Here is a 20,112-nt window from a genome sequence, read left to right as displayed (position 1 = left end):
TAAAGCCTTGATTCAATCATTATTAGAAGATTAGTTTAGGGTAGGGATGCAATTGAGAAGTGTGTGAACTGCAACCTCTGTTTGGTTTTTGTTGGAATTCTTTCAACTCAAACTGGTTTTCGAGACATTGTTCTCTTTAATTTACCCAATTTGATACTTGCATTTGCAAGTTTTTTCGTCCATGTTTTATGTTACGTTGATGCAATTTACTTACATTAAATAAGTCATTTGACAATAATTTTATATAAATTTATTTTAAATTTTTTAATTTAAAAATAAAAAAGATTATATCTACCTTATCAGACAAAAACAATAACATTTAATTAACACCAAAAACAATAACATTTAATTAACACCAATAATTATAAGCATGAAGTAAGTTTATCACTGTTTATTCACCAATAATCATAACTGTTATATCTAGAATCGAAGTAGATATTACATACAAAACTACTCTAAATGTGGATGCACACAAACAATAATATAAAAATTAAAAAAAACGATTAAAGTAATGTCAAAAGTTTAAATGTGTAATAGTAGTTGTCCCTTATGTCTAACTATATGTAACAAAATCTCTTAGTTTTGCTAAAATCAAAGAAACTCAAAAAACAAATCCACTGCAAATCAACATATTAAAAATCAATTGTGATATTTAAACTTCGTAAAATTATGATCCCAAGAACTAAAGAAAGAAAAAACTTCTTAGTTGTCAATAAAGTGTGTGTATTTTAAATATGGATATAAGCATATGCAAACTAGAGATTTGTGAGTTAGTTAGATTCAAAGAATATTTTTCTACATTACAGTGGTAGTTGTATTATTTTTTCGGGTGGAGAAATAGTGGAGGAATAAATAGGTTGTTTTTGGTCAGTTGAAGCTTTTGAGGAAGATATCTGAAATAGAAGTGAAGTTAGGTAACGCGAAAGTAAAATGATGAAAACCAGGGATAAATGGGTTGTTTCTGTGTTAGCTAAAGCATTTGCTACAACATTTTAGTCACTTGCTCCCTGGTTCAGATGGTCAAGTCTGGTCAAGATATCAACTTCAACATGTAATTCATGTTATCCTTCAACTTCTTTGGATGATGACAACTGCATTTTATTGATTGCAACAACCTTCAGAATACATAAAGAGAACATTCGTATGTTTTATGTTACTCTGATTAATTACCACCTATTGAAGCATAACTCATGCATGGAGAAAACAAAGCTATTGGTACACAAACATTAGAATAAATTATAAATATATCTCTTGATCATTGTTATTAGCGGATCAAATTCAAAGATTTAAGTAAAAGCTAACCCACCATTTTCTGGTCATTCGTCAATAATGGTAACGTTTAAAGTAACATCGTTTATCCCGTATCCTTTTCTCAAAGTTTAAAAATTGGCTAATCCCCTACCGACAATCGTTTGGACTTCTTTTTTTAAATTAGAAAATTTTGGAAATAAATTTGATATAAAATCATTGTTCAATGACCTATTTGATGTTTTTAGCATTAGTTTAAGGGTAAAACTGAATATTAACATTTTCATTAATGTTGTCATGTCATCAATTTAACGGAGATAATGGTAAAGTGACCATTTTATTACAAATCGGTAACGTTAATGACCAATTTTTTTACTTCTAAAATTTCAATAGGGAAAACAAAAATTTACTCAAATATTAGTGATCATTGGGTGTAGTTTACCCTTTTATTTGATAAAATATATAAATTAGCACTAAGTTATATTAAAATAATAAAATAGTATATATATATATATTAAAACTTCATTTTTTTGCCTTTCTGGTTTGCAACGCTTTGCCCTGATTAATTCGGACTAACTCGCGTCGCACACCTAATTTTGGTGAGTAAATCTTTCAATATGAATTTTATGCATCCAATTGACTTTGTTTTAACAATGATTGTTTATTATCACACTACATGTTTTTTTAAGCTTGAAACGATATTAAATTTTATTGAAACAAAAAAGATATAACCTTAACGATACAATCGATCAAAGAGAAAATTTTAGAGATTATGTTAATAAAAAAAACTCAAATATTAAATAAAAAAAGAAAACTCAAATGATGTCTATCATCCATAGTAACCCAAAAATCGGCAATGGTACTATTTTGTCTCTAACTAGACACTTTAGAGATTATGGAGTGACAAGTGAATCAAAGCAAACTTACAAGTTGTTTCGCAAAAATAAATATGTATACATAGACAAATAGCCACAAAAAAGAATCTAATCACTAAAAAACCACCGATAATCATAAATCAAATACAAGCGATATGAGAATTTCTACACGATTACATATCTAACACAAAGGTAGGTGAACAAGATGTCATAATATAAAAGAAATGTACAACAAGAGCAGAGTTAAAATGTACCACAAAAATTGACAAACACATATAAAATACACGAAAAGTAAGAAGTTAAAAAAAGCTGAACACCGACAGTCAATAACCAACATCATTGTCGTTGGCAAAATCAAAAGAGAAAAAAACTTGTAGCTTATAGAAAAAATAAAAAAATGGATTTTTTTTAGATTCAATCAATCTATTTTTAAATGATATTCATAAATTTATTTGAGTAAAGTACACAAATGGTCCCCTAATTATAGGATATTTCTTTGTTAAATCCTCCAACTATCGAAAGTTACAAATGATCTTCTAATTGAAAGACATTGGTTTGGTGAGTTAATCAACTATTGAAAGTTATAAAATGATCGTCGATTATTCAAATGTTCAAAATTTATTATTTTTTGTTAAAAATTTGACAACCATCTGAGTTAGACATTAACTTGTTAATTGATATATGGTAGTCATTTGAGATTATGATATCAAATTTTATCGTATTTTAATGAGCAAGTTAACGTCTAATTCAAACTGTCGTCAGTATTTTAACAGAAAAATATGAGTTTAAAACACATAAATAGTCAGGTGACTATTTCGTAATTTTATAATAAAGAGACTTAATAAAATAATATCTTATAATTAAAAGATTATTTTAAAAATTTTAATAGTCGAAAATTCTCTTATGACCATCTGTCTATATACTTTAATTTTACACTGCAAGTTGAATTGATATATTAACTTGAGTTTATTTATTAAGATAAAATAGATTTTAGATAACGGCAAAATGCATAAAGGAAAATTTAATAAATATCATCAACGAGTCGAAAAATACGTCGACTGTACGCCAAATATGCACAGTGCCACGTGGAAATAGAAGCCCATGTCACCGCCTGCCAACGTGTCGTCTCTCGGACACCGTAACGGGTGGCCCCATATCAACTTCCAATCAGACGGCCAATATTTCATCACGAAACCTTCCGCGGTTCCGCTTCTAGTATTTAAATATCTTCCACCACCTTCCAATTACAATCTCCTTCAATTCCTTCAGGACTACTAATTTCTCACCTCATTTTCTCGAGAAAAAAAGTCACTTTTCTTTTTTAAGCTAATGGCAAATCTAACGCTCTCTCTCAAAACAGCACTGATATCAACTGGAGTCATATCCATGGCCGTTTTGTTTAAAGTTTCTGCTCCGTTCGTGACTGAATTCGTAACGTCCGGTATTCCTTCAACTTACGGTTTAATACTTTCTTTTCTTCGGCCTCCGTACCTTTATCTTCTCATCAACTGCATCATCATCTCCATCGTCGCTTCTTCCAAGCTTCAGGCTCATAAGCCAGAGTCTCCTCAACTGATCAATCCTCCGGAGATAGTTTCACCGGCGTTCAAGGTTTCGAGTGAAGTATTTAGTAACGAGTTCAGTTATGAAACCGCTCCAGCAAGAGTCCTGGTGGCGGAGGAGACTAAGCGAGCGGTGGAGGAGGAGCAGGTTAAAGTGGTGATGGAGGCGGCGCCATTGAGGAGTATGTCTATGGAGATTGTGAGTTTGTTGGGGGAGAAATCTGCGGAGAAGCCGCCGGTGTCGAAGAGATTCGCTCAGCGGAAAGCTGTGAAAGCGGTGACGGAAGGTAAACCACTAAATACCTTAAATCTCTCAACCGCTATAGCATGAGATTTCAAAATCAAACTATAAAGCACATTCGTGAAAGCCAAAATTATCAAGCAAAGTATAAATGCTTTTCCACCAGCTTGATGCAAAAGAAATTTAAAAGATGTGCAAATTTTAGTTACAATATTGAACTGTAAGGACAGAACAGTAAATTTGATGATGGATGATTCAAAATTTTTGCAGGGAAAGCTTTGAGGGTATCGAAGCCAAAACGGCACGATACATTGGAGTCGACGTGGAAGACGATAACGGAGGGCCGTCCGATGCCGTTAACACGTCACCTGAAGAAATCCGACACGTGGGAACAACGTGCTGAAAAGGACCCTAATACCCCTCCCCCTCCTCTCCCAAACACCATGAAGAAATCCGACACCTTCAACGAACGCCCCAGGGAGCCGTCACCCACTCGGTCTTCTGGGTCGGCCAAACTCAAGAGAGACCCCTCGTTGAGCCAGGACGAGTTGAACCGCCGAGTGGAAGCATTCATTAAGAAGTTTAACGAGGAAATGAGGTTGCAAAGGCAGGAGTCTCTGAATCAGTATCAGGAAATGCTCAGAAGAGGGGCACAGTAGAGATTTCAGTACTCTTTGGGGGTTCAAACGTAAAAGTATCGGCTCGTGTTTCAAATTTACCTTTTTTTTAGTGGGTAAATAACTCCTGCTTTGTGAAAATTTATTTGGAATTCCATGATTTTGTATATTAGCTAGAATATAGCATATACAAAGAATATAGTGCACATGGATTCCCTTTTCACTGAGTTACTCAAATATATTTATGAAAATTTAACATCTTAAATATGATTATAATATTTCAAAATGTATAATTATATATGAATCTCCCGTTGAAATATCGAAACGGTGTCATTTCATTTGCAGCATTTCAAAAGAAAAAAAAATTGTTTATTTATTTGAGATAAAACTAGAAAGAATTACATTGTCCTCAATATATTCGAGCATTAATATAAAATTTTATATACATGAAAAATATTTTTATAATTTCATCCTCGTATTCATCTATAATATGTTAGTTGTGTATTAATGACGGATTCAGAAATTTACGATCATGTGTTAGTTGTGTATTAGTAAAATTTAAGAATGAAGGTTCAAAATTTTAGTATCCTTTCTTCGGATTCAAAAATTTAATAACGAAGATTCAAAATTTTAATATTCTTTCTTAGTAAATAATGGGTACGTAGTGTTTTTTTTTTCATTTTTCTTTGCCCGATAAATTAAATTTAATATTTTTTTAAAATGGAGATGCTCTTATTTCTATTGTTTTTTTTTTCATTTTTCTTTACCCAATAATTAATTTAATATTTTTTTACAAAAATGGAGATTCGCTTATTTCTATTGTGGTTTAGTATATTAAATTAAATTAAATAGTTTTTTAAACTAATGAAGATGCAATTATCCCTATTGGGGCTTAGTATATCCACCTTAACATGTGTACTTGTCATTATAATCATTATCACTTAAATTAAAATTATTAAAATTCAAAAATAATTTAAATGTTTTAAATTTTAGCTCTAACAATCTAAAATATCTAAAGAAAGTATAATAAAGCACCATAAGTCACTTATATGGTAAAATTATATAAAGTAATGCAAAAGAAAATTTGCACTTTTAAGTACCCTAAATTCATTCTGAAAAAATTGATGTCCTTCGCCCCTGCCCTAATTAGTGCTTATTAGAAAATTTTCTAAATTCAAATAGGCTTTCCAACATTTTTCAATTATTAATTCAATTTTTGGGCCTATCGGGTCAGGATTAGACGATCTTTTGCTAAAAGGCCATGATCTAGCCCAACTGGTAATTGAATCCCATAATTTTGAATAAACTATACCAAATGTCATTATTTAAGTTATGTATCAATTTTATTATTCAACTTTCAATTGTTAAGAAAATTTCACACCATATTGTGTTAATGGATTGGTGGTTTAAAAAGTTTCGTGCTAAAATTGAAATAATGTAAAACTGTAATAAAAACAAACTAGAGTTCAACAATGATATTCGGCGGTGCAATTTACCCAAAGTTTTTTTCACCGTGTAACGCTTAGTTTTTTTTATTAATATGAGATAAGTACAAAGTGATATCTATTGTGCCATAACCTGTTTTTCACGAACATTTTTAATCGACGATTCTCGGGGTTTTGTAGGATATACAACGATAGTACGAGCATAAGGGAAAACAGAATATATATATATATATATATATATGAGACCGAATATAATTACACTGTAAAATTCTTTTAGTTTTTACATTTTTTATGACTATTGGACGAGATAAATTTAAAGCTGAGATTAACAGTATAAAATAAGAAGATATTTATTGAAAAAAAAACAAAGTGTTAACCTCGGTCTTTGAGATTATGAGAAGATATTCATTGGGAAAAATATAATGAGTTCTTTTTTGAAGGAAAGGCAGTAACAATCTGCACAAATTCAATAGGCTCGAGTTACAATCTTTAAAACATTAGAAAAAAATACTGAAAAGGAAATTGTACAGCCTGACCTGAATCCCTCAGTGTTACCCGACAGGATGACGGAATTCCAGAACCCATCACATATTTTTCTTCTGTAGCTACCGAACAGTCCGAGACCAGAAATTGAGCAAGATAAACATCGGTGACACTAATTGTAAAGTTGGTCTTTCACCTTTAAAACCATATCTTCAGCATTTCACAAAGCTCATACTCAATTTAATCCTGTCTTACAGACATGACTGGCAGACCTAATGGTAGAATACGATATATATCTATTTCTCTCTCTCTATCTCAGCTTTACGAAACACGAAAAGAAAGTGGGAAAAAAACTTTTTTTTCCAGGGAATAGATGGAATGCAGTGTGGAAAGGAATCAGACTTGAAATCTAACCTGACAACTGTTGATCAGTCGGATCGCTTTACTTATTTTGTAGAAGAGGAAACACATACGAGTGTTCCCATGCCACCGATAATCTCTTTTTTTCCGTGTTTAGAAGTCAAGCATCTTTCAGCTGTCCATGGAACCTGCTCTGAAACCGATGTAACTGCCATATAAGGATCAACATTTAATCAACAAATGGCACAAGAAGAGAATTCCTGACAAAGCTACTTGTAACTTACACAAGATGTGAACTTTATTTTGTCCTACAAGACTTTGGATTTTCCCTAGGTATAGAATTCTGACCAAAGGCATTTGAAACCGAACATAATACTCAAAACACAATAAATATACAATGCAATATACATGCAGGTCTGATAAACGATCAATGACTCACCACAACTGCTTCAGATGACTGTTCATTTGTTCTTCAGTTTTATACTCGCCGATGTAATATGACCAAAAACTATGAACTGACGAGATAGATTACGATGAAAACTCATACGAGTGTTGGCATGCCACTGATAATCTCGTTTTTTTTCCTTACTAAGAAGTCAAGCATCTTTCAGCTGTCCATGGAACCTGCTTTGAAACCATTGTAGCTGCCATATAAGAATAAACATTAAATCAACAAATGGCACAAGAAGAGAGTTCCTGACAAAGCTATTTGTAACTTCCACAAAATGTAAAACTTTATTTTGTCCTACACGACTTTCCGGATTTTTCCTAGATATAGGTTCCAATTAAAGGCTTTTGAAACAGAAAACATAATCCTTAAAACCCAATAACTATACAATGCAATATACATGCAGGTCCTATCAATAGCTCGCCACAACTCCTTCAGATGGCTTTGTTCTTTTGTTTAGTTCATGTGTTCTTAAGTTTTATACACAGCCGAATAATATGACCAAATACGATGAATTTACGAGACAAATTAGGATGAACACACGTACAACTATATGTGTACCTAGCAAACATTGAAATTTAAACTTCTGTTGCTAAATAACAGATAAATATAGAAAAAGATTCCATTAATAGAATAAATATGACAAATTTATCTCTGTTAACAAATTACCATATATAATATTAGATATTATAGAATAGCATAGACTGAAAAGGAACTCAATTATGTTACCAGACAAAGGTCATTTAATTAATGCACTGTGAAGTTTATTACTAAACATAGCTTATTGAATTAATTGCAGAAAAAATTCCAGAGTTTTGACATTTAAGTACATTACTAATTATAGATTAGGATCAAAAGTAGCCAACTCAACCACAGAATGTTCAACTACTAGAATTCAAGGGAAAATTTTCCGTTTTCAGATCATTCACAGGCAACATATCAGTTTGAACTTGCTTAATTATGAAGGTGACTTTTGATTGCCAATAATGAAGGTCTACTCCATCATACTGACAGAACATAATTTTTTTGTCTTCTTATCATTCATGCCAATCACTTGCATCTTCCTTGACGGGAACTGCAAATTTACGGCATGACGGAGTTGAAATTGAACATGACTTCTGATTTGTCTTTTTAGGTTCATGTAGTATAATTCCTAAGATATCTTAACATGATTCATTTGAAAGAAACTAAATCTAGAAGAAAAGTTGAAAGGAAATCAACAGTCATGACATGAAGGAAACTACCGGAAGAATTCTCGCATTCTAAATGTTGTGTTTCTATCATTTTTCCTGTACTTTTGATGATGCTAAAGATTTTAAATTTTCTGCTAAATCAAAGATTAAACATCATCTTTCATTTACTTCCTGACCAGCAATCATCTCACTTCAAGAACATGTTGTTCGAATACGTATACTGTAGGACCCGGTACTGATTTTTTTTTCTAAAAGTTCTCAAGACTAAGAATTGAAGGATCTACTCCGTTTTCCTCATAAACATCATAAAACAGAAATATTCTTCATGGTTCTATCAGTAATATATACCTATTAGCAAATTGCTCATTTCTTTATTAATTACTCCTACAGTTTAAACACCAAATTCGTCTTTCCAATATAAAAGAACTAAGATGCACAAAAACTTTCAAAAAACAATTGCACAAATCAAATCAAGAGCATCGACCATTGCACCCGCTCATGGCAGATTATCATGATTTAGGGACAAAGATTAACAGAATTAGTATGGTTTGATTTTCTAACTTATAGCAAAATTGTTTATAAACAGCAGTCCTAGGGTACTGCAAAGTAGCATAGCAAGTTTATCACAGCAGTCACTGTGAGGGTTTAACCGATAACATAAAAAGATAATTAGATGTTTTTCATCCACAAAAGAACAAACTTCTTTGACTTATTAACATACTAGTTTGCTGACAGATAACAGCATGCATAAAAGGAACTTCCAACACCTTCGATGGAAAGCAAAATGTTCACACTGGTCTTTGAACGTTAAAGTCGTTTTCAAGCATCAGTTGGGCTCTGGAAAAGAAAGTGTCAAATCTTAGGATGGTGAAACAACATTTTCTAGACAAAAATAAAAATCCATAAACATATCATATATCAAAATTTTAATCTTTCATTATAACATCAGCTGAGAAACTACTATTCCGTATGCATGTTAGAAATTGTTCATACCATGGGAGAATACAAACTATTCTACTGAGATGAATGATTAAGGTTTACCATATCGTTAGTGAAACAAGAATTACAATTACTATGTTACTATTTCTATTACTGTTATTATCACTGGTATCATTTCTATCGTATTATAATCTTATTTGCAGCTTTATCTTCGCATATGGCCGACCTCTTCATGAAATGCATCAACCATTGAACCACATACATATTATATAGATTTGAAGTAGATTTTTTTTCAAGAATCACTGAAGGAATAAATGGACACCAGAAAATGCTGTACTTATCAGACACGTGCACAATAAAATGATAAGTTTAAATAATTAGCACACATACCTTCACAACAACTACGGGAGCCTGATTCTTTTTGAATCCCATGACCAATTGTCCATCCGCTTCTCTTTTATAAAATCTCACTGAAAAGTTCATCACTTAGTCACTAGTTATTAAAATCAGAATTCTTGGGTGAAACAAAATAAATCTTGAAGCTTGTGAAAATGTTTAAAAAATCGCAGCTAGATATATTTTGTTTTAGGTGCATGAACTGTCATTACTAAATTTAAAACATATTTTACATATACATCTGATAATATTGTTGTACTTGAGATGCCTATCGTTTAACAAGCAAAACTAAGGTCAAATTTGCTAATTGATTGGAACAAAATAGTAAGATATAACGGAGAAATAAGAAGTGAAATGTACGATTCAAATGCCAATACCACCGAAAAGGAAAACCCGACTTGTCAAAAAGGGAATAGAATCATTAGACACTTAAATCAATTACCTGTATCACCCGCTTCCCATTTCATCTGGATCTTGTAATCTCTAAGCCCTTCAAGAACATACATCTTCCCACAATTATTTGTCCAGTAACGGAAGTGAAGTTTCCAGGCATTTCCATTCGTGTCTTGCAGCATGAGGAAGATTCCTTGTTGCCCCGAAGTCTTTGGGAAATAAGCCTGTGGTAATCTCTTTCAATACATGAAATATATCCATTCTTTATCGGGGGGAAATATTAAATAAGGTGGATTTTCGGAAGCCAGACTAGAGCTCATATATATATAATATATATATTATATGAAGACTGTCATTCCAGCTAATATGACTCAAATAGTTAAGTCATGCAAATAAAATATATAGAAAATACTAATAGAATCTTAAATTACAATAAATGCAAATGCTGCATTAAAAAACTGATTGATCACAAACTCCATCAAGAAAATTTATATTCCAATTCATACAAAATTTAGAAATTAAAATTTATAGTTATATGTATACATATTTAATGCAAGAACTTACTTCTGCGCATCTCTTTGGTAACAGAAGACGCCCATTCCTGGATTCAGCATCGCTAAAAGTCAATTCTTTCTCAAACAAAGGAACAAGGCTTGATTTTGACCTGAAATATGATTAAGGACTCAAACTTTCTAAGACGTTAAGCTCAGAATGAGCCAGGATATTACATTGAAGCTATATCAAGATAAAATATCAAAATAACACAGTAATAAATGTTAGACCGCTTCTAATATCATATAGTACGGCAATCACATAATCCTTCAAAAGAAAATGTAAACAGCACAATAGATATAAACTGAAGGTTAGTGGATACTGTCTGCATATTTCCCTTAGCTCCTCTGTGCTTATCTTGGGTGAATACTTATTTTGTATTTGAGTACGTTTATTGCCACCTTTACGACGCTTGCCACCATTATTCCAATGAGTGTTTTTGTTTCACCAGGTGAATTCACAGAGTCTTCTTCTTCAGTTTCTGCGGGTGGAGATTGGGATTGATGTCCGGGAGTAGTTGGATTGGCTACCATTTTAGGTGGGGCGTTGCGTACAAGACAATCGGGTGGTGAAATTGGATTGACCCCTAATTTAGTTCCAACAACATGAGTGCAAGAGTCATTTTTCCTTCCTAGTGGAAACCATATAAATGAAAAGCTATTGCTGTGAGTGCTGAAGGAGAGGAGTAAGATAAAATTATGGAAATTCGGCATGCATTTAATATACTATGAACAATATTTTGTTTCTCTAATGTTAATTCATTCCAAAAGGCCAGATATATTGAAAATTCACCAGTTATCATTTTCTCTGGGTCAGCAGATGGTATTTGAGGAGAGTCCGTTGCTTGCAGAAAAGCCTCAGGGCGCCCAAGGTGCAGTGAGCATCGGTGTGGTGCCTGAAATAGATGTATATTTATACTTTGGTAACTTCACATTTAGATGAAGAAGGACTAAGAAGAATTCAACAAAATATATGCTCATTTGAAGTTTGAAACATTTATTTTAAGGATAATGGCATTATATATATTGATTATGCAATTCGGTATAAAATGTTAGTTACACATGAAAAGGGCATTAAAAAACTAAGATAGGATAGCCGAATAGTTGACTCCTACCAAAGATTCGTTTATTGCACACTCCATACATTGCACGCCAGTAGAGTCCAATATTGTATAAGTATGGGCTGCCATAATACATCCACAATGAATTTTCTGTAACAAATGGAAGAAAAATCAAGCATTAGAGAATGAAGTTTGCAGACTCAAAAATAAAAATTAAAGAGAAATAACCTGAAAAGAAATTCTATACAATCACCTACATACCTGGAAAAAGAAAATGCAAAACCGATAAGAATTTCCATCTTACCTTCTTACAAGAAACGCACTCTCTCCAGCCAGACTCTTCAGGATGAAAAGTTTCACACAATGTTCCGTCATTAAAAGCGTAACTGAAATTGCAAAAGACTGAGTCAGGTTGCTTATGAACACTACATAATAAACTCAGTTTTTTTCCAGGGTTCCTTATATCACCTTCTTAGGAACACAAATGAACCTAAAATAAGGATAGATGCATGCACCAAAACTTGAACATAGAATCCATGATGTCAAAAGGAAAGTCTAAGCACATGTTTTCATATTGTAATAATATGAACGAGCACAAGTACTTCAATACATGAAAGGAAACAAACTGACATCCAAAAATGAAAAGCAGCAATCAAGAAGATGATGTCCGCAACAACCCAAGTAAACATTAACGATCAGTTCTGAAAAATATATAGTGTGTGTGTTTTCCATCATTAGTATGCGAATAATTCGGCCTAAAAATTTGAGATGATATCGATATATATATATTACTTTCATAAATGACGTGTTTCACTTTATTAAATGACTGCATGTGCACTAGTGAACAACCTCTGACACCAATTGATTTAACTTATAAAGCCACGGTTGTATGCAATGTTACTAAAAGTAGAACACATAACACCGTTTTATCATCTGATGCCCATATCACTACCCACTATAACTGTAACCTTAACTGATTTTTGACAACACACCAAAATATTTCAAAAAGGATGCTGAAAAGGACTTCTTGGTTTTCTAGCAAGCTAAAACTAGACACCAACTATCATTTTAACAAAAAAAAATGGCATACTTTTGAATCATTTTTCATAGATGTCTTATTCACCATTAATGGTAAATATATGATGTGCCGCCATAGAAATTGCACACTATGCAGATTGCCGACATCTATGCTCAAGTAATACACAGATTTGAAAACATCGAACACAGAAATAGAAAATATAGATCGCTTTTTACTTCCTAAAACTTATGATCATATTATCCGTTTCTCCCATCTATTCCCCCTAAACCAAGGGCGGAAATGATGAGAGGCCCAATACTTTGGAAGTCGTTCTTCCTCTTCCATCAATGACCAGCCCAATTACTCCCACCAAACCAAAACTTTTGATGGTTTATGTTGAGTGTGTAAATTACTACAAAGAGGATAGAAGAAGAACAAAAGGCTATGACCTTCAAGTATGTTAATAAGCATCTGACTAACTAACTTTAAACCAAATGCTAAAGTATACTCATAAAAAGTATGTCTCTCTTCAATAGGATCTTTTTAGCCTAATTTCTTTCGACTCTGGTCCGACCACCAAACTCGACAACAGTGAAGCCAAAATAACAATGTCAAGTAGATATAACTTCATGAAGAATAGAATATTTGTCCAACACCCATTTATGACTTTCTATAATGGTATCTCAAGGTATGTATGAGAAAGTTATTTCCTAGGCCTCTTAAATTATACTCAATACAAGTTAAGTGATTATTGTTTCCTTAACACCATTCATTGTTTTATCATTTTCAAATGAACACCAACATGATCCCAATATCCGAAAAGTTATTCTAAGTTGTGTTGATATAAAGAGGGTTGGACGACGATGATAGGCGGTTCACCTTGTATAGTACAAGGCAGAGAGCCTCTAGGAAAGGTAGTTGGAGTAGAGGGAAGAGAGAGGAGGTGAGGATTGAAAAGAAGATCACTTGGGCCTCTAACTCGAGGTACCATGTGGTTGTCAATCATCAGGGATTGTAGGCACGTGACGTGATTGACCTAGGTATTTAACGACATGATGCAGCCTACATCCACTTGTTCTGATAGGAATTGATTATGCAGTTGACATTTGACCTGGTAGTTGACATGTAGGACTCGTTTGGCGGGTCAAGTTATGGCAAAGATACTTCTACGGAAGGGTGTCTTTGTAGGGTTCCTTGTTGTGCCTCCGAGGGGGCGTTTATTGTAACTTTCTAGAGTGTTCCCTCCGAAGGTGTACTAAATGTAGCTCTACGGAAAAGGATATAACAAGTTGAAACTAAAATCTACATTTCTAACACCATAATAGATACATACCTATTATGAAAAGCATTAACATATACAAAGTAAATGAAAGGAGCTTCTTGAGACATGAGAGATAGTCTTATCGATCCAATTAGTTGATGAAATAAGGAAGATTATTATGAATAAAGTGAATAGTCATCATGATTATGTGTTTGATGTCCCATATTTTATGACAATGCTTCAATGTATATTCAAATTTATGAAGAAATTGTTTAAAATAACTGAAATATTAAGACTTTGGTTAGATTTTATGGTGTTTTTGTCTTTACTAACAAATACTAATTAATTACTATATGAAGTGATGATTACAATTCATAGTCACTCTTAGCAAGATCTTTTATTGTTTCCATCCATTGTTTAAATTATCAAGGCACTAACAAGACACATCTCGAGAGGGAAGCTAACCATCAGTTCCTGCCTTCCCGAAATGCTTGTCGCAAACCAATTGTTCTGTTAACAAATTTCCGAAATAAATAAACAAACATGTAAGTGAGATAAGAGAGGTTAACTCCACCAAAAGGGAATAGAAGCGCAGTAACGAGAGCTGTTGGCGAACATAACTTATTGTAACAAAGGTATCGGATGAACGAGGCACCTAGGACGAACATAACAGCGACTATGGCAATAGAAACGGAGCTTACTCCATCAGTTTGTTATGTGATATCCTACTTACAACTTATTGTAGAACCTCCAGTTACGTTCTTTGGTAACTGTATCTCCAACTCATCTTGGTTACCAACTGTTGGCATGTGAAGACTGAAAACAGCAGCGAACACCAAGATTTCTTGACCATTTTTTCTTCAGCTTGATCTTCAAACATATTGTGTAGAAGGAAGAATCGGCAAATGGAGGGTAAAAGGACCCCAAAAAAATACACTGATTGACACAAGACAAGTACTAAAACATGGCAAGTAATTCCTCTTACCATAGAATTTAGATTAAAAAAATAACAGAAACAAGCACATACAAAATCCACGACAACCGAGGGATGGCATATCTAGCCAATTAATGAAGGCCTAAACAGTCTAGAACAAAAGAATGATAATCTGTGAAGATTGAAGAAATCTTCAATCGAAGGGGGCTTCACTGTACAAGCAGGTGAAGAAATAACCTTCCTATGCATCAAGTTCTTAAAAATTAAAAACTATACTTGAGCTTGTAGCAATCTATAGCAGAAAGCAGTTTATAGCACAAATTTTACTTCTTTTCTTCGGGTAAACCCAAGTTAATGCGGCTAATTTGTCATAAACAACAAATCAACATGAAATTAGAAAACAATACAAATTCGAATCAAGTCGAAAATGCAACCTTCAAATTTTCACATGGTAACATTATAACTCCCAAACTTTTACTCTTAGGGACAAACACTAATCATCCATCTTACTTTCTTGATATGTGTTTGCAGTTTCAAACTTCTTAAATGAATGCAATAATATATAGTAGTTTTTAACTAAAGACATTTCCATATAAATAAATAAACTGAGACAAACTCGATTTTAATTCAAGAGGTTTGATTGGAAATATTTATAAAAGAACTTAACTTGAAGCCATAACAATCAAACCAGTTCATTGAAGATAAAGAAACTGATTAAACCTAAAACCCAACTTTATCTAATCTAAATGAAAAAATGGACATGCATAGGCAAAAAAGTGAGATTTACAGTGAAAGAAAACAAAAAGGAAAGCTTACCCACAGCGCAGGCAGAGCATAGCAAAACCGCCATTACGAAGTCTCCAACCGGGGATGAACGTATCAGATGAAACTTTGCAGTGAAAACATCTCATGCTCATTGAGGAAGAAGAAGCCATTTCGTTCGATGAACAGTACTGGATGAGAAAACACAGAGGAGAGGCTTTGGATTGCTGTTTTTTCTTCTCTTTCAAAATGATCTGATGACAGTCAAGAGAGTGAAATGAACAAAAGGGGTATCTGAGAAAGGGACCGTCTTTTAAGATTTTGGAAGTATTTGTCAGAATTTTAGTCGCACTGACATCATCAACACGGATACGCCCCAGCTAAGCTACTGTAGCGTTGTTCTTCCTAGCCTTATTTAGCGACTCGTTCATGGTTTCTGCACCGTTGGATTTTGATCTAACCGTTGTAGATTATTATGATTTTAGCTTGTATTTAATAATAAATTAAGAATGTGGGTATGGAGGAAATTAAAAATAAGTGCTAATTTGGTATGTAAATTATTTTTTTTAAAATATATCATTTTTAATTAGCATATAAATTAAATATAATCATTAAAAAAATGTGCTAATTTGGTTTGTAAATTATTTTTATAAAATATGTTATCTATAATTAGCATAAAAATTAAGAGATTTTTTAAATTTGAATTTTTGAAATATTATTTTTTTAATTCAGTATTTCAGTTACATCAACTTAAAGAAGCATATATTAGAAAAAATATATATTTTTATTGAATTCAATAAAAATCTTTTTAATTACCCGTCTATATTTATAATTATTATAAAACTTAAAAATCTTATTTCTTTGAACATATAATAATGGTTACTTATATTAAATAAGAAAATAAATTAAAATCACCAATATTCATATATTACTCATTTAAGAACCTATTAAGCGAATTTAATGATGAAATAAAATGTTATTTTTCTTTTTTGATTTCTCAAGTTTGAGTTACTGTGTTTATCGAGTATGCGTGTCAATTTATTAATAAAATTCTAAACATATGTCACCTTATAATCATGTCCGACAATTAAAAAATGGTCAAAAAATCTAATTAAACAACTCATACAAATGATAAATACTAATATGAAAACGTATATAACAACGATAACTTGTTGACAAATTGACTCGATGGTTCATTGACAAATTGATGTAATCATAACTCAATTATGACATATTGTGGGTTATGATCAATGAAAAGTTGTGTTGATGGTCTAAATGAGAGATTATGGTCCATTCTGATTTAAACAGAAATCCGTACATGAAATGGTAGAGAAGAGTGGTGGTTATAGAACTTGGGAGAGATTGTGTGTGAAAGGTGTCGATCTTCCAACAAGAAGGATCAATACTCTCGTACACTCCTATCCAACGCAACGTTGTCGTCTCGACTCAAGGATATGTTGAATAATTGAATAAACGAATCCGAACTCGAACCAGAGTATGACAAAAACTCTGCATTTCCAAACATTTTACTACTGCAATGGAATACCCCAATCCTCAGAAATACTTTTAGCTGATTAGAGATTAGAGAAGACATCAAATGAAGATCATTTGGCAATAAAATTCTTCAAAATACTCACTCATATAGCACCTTAGCTGATTGGATTCTCGATTTCTTGTTTTCGATCTTCGAGCTTTTCTCGGCGTACTTCTCGTTCTTAGCAATAGCTTTTCCCACAGCCTTTGCTTTACGAACATTTTTCGATCTCTTCATCTGTCTGTTTCGAAATAGGTACATGGTTACATAGATAGCAATAATGTGGTAGAATGAAGTTCAAATGAAGATGCATTCTTTCTTTTTTTTTTTTGATAGGAAAATGAAGATGCATTCTGACAAAGGCGTTTAAACAAGTATGTTCAGAGACAAGCTACAGCCCTGGAATTCGGGCTCATTCGTATTTGCATAAACGTTATATTACATTTTGCGATATTAAATAAAAAAACGAGTGAATAATGAACGCCAAGAAGAAAATCATTTCAAACAACAATTTCCCATTAAGAGGCATAGGCGGTGCAGCCAGAATCTTTTCCATGTAATCAAAGCTACACTACGGTGAGTTTCATTATCCAGAAAAACAACACTACTACTAGAAGCAAAACTATAGAAAGCCTCGAACTCTGAGAATCATAATAAAGCAAAACAAGCCTGCAAGACGAGAATACTAGACCCGTAAAACTTACAAACTGCCAAAGAAAAAGCAAGGTAAAGGATGTTCACCACACCATGTCACCAGTAACCAACAAACAATCCCTGCTAAACTCAGAAATGCAAATACCCCGAGCCTAATTGTGAGCTTAAAAGGTTCCAAAATTCAAGTTCCGGTCTTCAATTTATCCGCTTATCCGGTTGTAGGACTATTGAGTTGGTTATTTATGTTCTTTGTGTGGTTTTTAAGTTTTATGTTGTAACAGAACTTCTAAAGATTTGGCTATGTATTATTCTGGTATTAATGAATTATTAGGCACTCTTTTCCTCCTTCCTCTGCCCTTCATGTTATTGTTATAACATGGAGGTTAAGGAGGGGGTTTTAATAAGGCCTACCCTATTTCTATCAAAAAAACAATTCCAGCTACCAACCAAACTTATGGAGATCATTAATAAAAATACTCATCAAGCAACACAACAAAAAGGAGACAATATACACATAACTTCGCAAACTCAGTTTACGGCCCGGAGTTTTGCAAAAAAAAAATGCATTTACCCTTAAATCATACTATTACTAGACACTAAATATACTATCAGATCAAATTGATAGAACGTTAAACCAATTACAACTAAAAGACTCCACCTAGAAACCCAATCTTACATATACACAAGCTTATATCTATATTCTATATCATATATGAGTGTGAGAAATTAGCAAAAGAAAAAATAGAGTAGACTCAAGTCACACCTACAGTTTTGGTGTAGCAGAACCAGGCTTTTGAACTCCAGTCTCTTAAGTGTACATCGCTGCAAATAAACCATAATTTACACTTGGAGTAGCAGAACCAGGCTTTTGAACTCCAGTCTCTGAAATGTCCATCGCTGCAAATAAACCATAATTTACACTGAAAAATCAAGTTTTTTTTTTTATAAAAGGCATGATCAGCAAAAAAAAAGTGTTAAATTCTTTTAAAGATCGAAATTTTAACATAAAAATACAAGATGAAAGCTACCTTGATGAAGCTCGGGAACGGTTCCTTCGTCGCAGTCCATTGAAGCGACGCCGTTTCGCTTCTTCTTGTTCCTGTTTTTCGCCATGTCTTTGGGAGTTCAGAGATCAGAAAGCTGAAAAGGAAGAAGAGAATAACAATAAATTGGAGGATTCGATTTATACCAGGCCCAGTCGTTGTTGAAAATTATATACATATAATTACTAGTGATCTATTGATCGGATTATTTTTTTTAACTGAAAACTGGATTTCATTAATAATAGAAGAAATTAAGAATACAACGCATCAAAATATAGAGATGAAATTTGAAATAATAATCACCAAAATACTCATACAAAAATAAAATATTAAACTTAAAGATACGAAGAAAAACAAAACATTCCTATTCAAAATGATGACCAACAACAAAAACTCAACAAGCTTCATAAAACTCATTGTTTCTGTCGAATGAGACGATTTACGAAGTGATAAAAGAAGTGGTGAACGAACCAAACAATCTGACACGTTAGTTTGCTACACAATTTTGATTGCGTTGGTAAATAATTTTTTATCAAAGAGGGGATTTGACTAGTGACCACTAACAAACCAATCAGAAAATAGACGTCGTGATGGTTTTTGTACGAGTACCAAAACGACCGCAAAAGTATGTGTAAAACGTACAAAAAATCATAAAGATCGTGACCAAAAGCATAGAAAATGTGTACTACAAGAGCAAAGAAATACATGTCATAATAACATAGATTCTTATTCAAACATAAAAAGACTTATGAAAAAAATAATAAAAGACAAAATATAAAAACAAAACAAAAGAATTAATAGTCCCCGACAGTTGACAATTAACATTAAGATTAACATCGCCACCAATTAAATAAAAATTAAAGAGAAAGAAGACAATACAAAAATATTGAAAGAAAATTATGTTGAAAAAAAAAGATGACTAAGGTTTTTAATTATTGATCAATTATTTAAATACAAATATCATAAAAATATATTATAAGAATGATTCTCTTAATCCAAATTCATTGCATGGGCGAAATTATTTGAAGAGAAAATAATCTCAGTGACCGAAAATGTTTTGTAATATACGATTTTGATCAACTTTTTTTGGATTT

At 32.6% G+C, this 20,112-nt stretch overlaps 1 protein-coding gene and 2 long non-coding RNA genes across 4 annotated transcripts; 1 reads left to right on the top strand and 2 right to left on the bottom strand.

Annotated features, from left to right (window-relative positions):
* The first annotated feature begins 3,392 nt into the window (after positions 1-3,392).
* Positions 3,393-4,609, top strand: LOC120159087 (translation initiation factor IF-2-like). The gene is made up of 2 exons (XM_039169758.1): positions 3,393-3,972; positions 4,197-4,609. Exons 1-2 carry the CDS (start codon positions 3,453-3,455, stop codon positions 4,583-4,585), a joined length of 909 nt encoding a protein of 302 aa, XP_039025689.1. The 5' UTR covers positions 3,393-3,452; the 3' UTR covers positions 4,586-4,609.
* A 1,812-nt stretch (positions 4,610-6,421) lies between these two features.
* On the bottom strand, positions 6,422-12,197 carry LOC120159075. Of its 2 annotated transcripts, XR_005519318.1 has the most exons (10): positions 12,117-12,197; positions 11,867-11,962; positions 11,545-11,647; positions 11,075-11,338; positions 10,765-10,864; positions 10,250-10,424; positions 9,802-9,881; positions 9,240-9,309; positions 7,271-7,475; positions 6,422-7,039 (listed from the first exon to the last, which is right to left on the bottom strand). It is a non-coding gene; the product is annotated as an uncharacterized LOC120159075 (long non-coding RNA). The 2 variants fall into 2 exon arrangements; XR_005519317.1 differs by lacking the exons at positions 6,422-7,039; positions 7,271-7,475 and having other exon boundaries at positions 9,025-9,309.
* A 6,624-nt stretch (positions 12,198-18,821) lies between these two features.
* On the bottom strand, positions 18,822-19,151 carry LOC120159101. The gene is made up of 2 exons (XR_005519322.1): positions 19,004-19,151; positions 18,822-18,872 (listed from the first exon to the last, which is right to left on the bottom strand). It is a non-coding gene; the product is annotated as an uncharacterized LOC120159101 (long non-coding RNA).
* Between the last annotated feature and the right edge of the window lie 961 nt (positions 19,152-20,112).

This window comes from Hibiscus syriacus, unplaced genomic scaffold (genome assembly GCF_006381635.1).
Source record: "Hibiscus syriacus cultivar Baekdansim isolate YM2019G1 unplaced genomic scaffold, ASM638163v2 tig00111342_pilon, whole genome shotgun sequence".
Taxonomy (NCBI): domain Eukaryota; kingdom Viridiplantae; phylum Streptophyta; class Magnoliopsida; order Malvales; family Malvaceae; genus Hibiscus; species Hibiscus syriacus.
The sequence above is the reverse complement of the archived record's forward strand: the minus strand, read 5'-3'. Positions and strand labels throughout refer to the sequence as shown.

Coding starts and splice junctions, on each gene's coding strand:
- LOC120159087 (XM_039169758.1), top strand. CDS start 3,453: ATGGCAAATCTAACGCTCTCTCTCAAAACAGCACTGATATCAACTGGA. Junction 3,973..4,196: donor TGTGAAAGCGGTGACGGAAG/GTAAACCACTAA, acceptor AAATTTTTGCAG/GGAAAGCTTTGAGGGTATCG.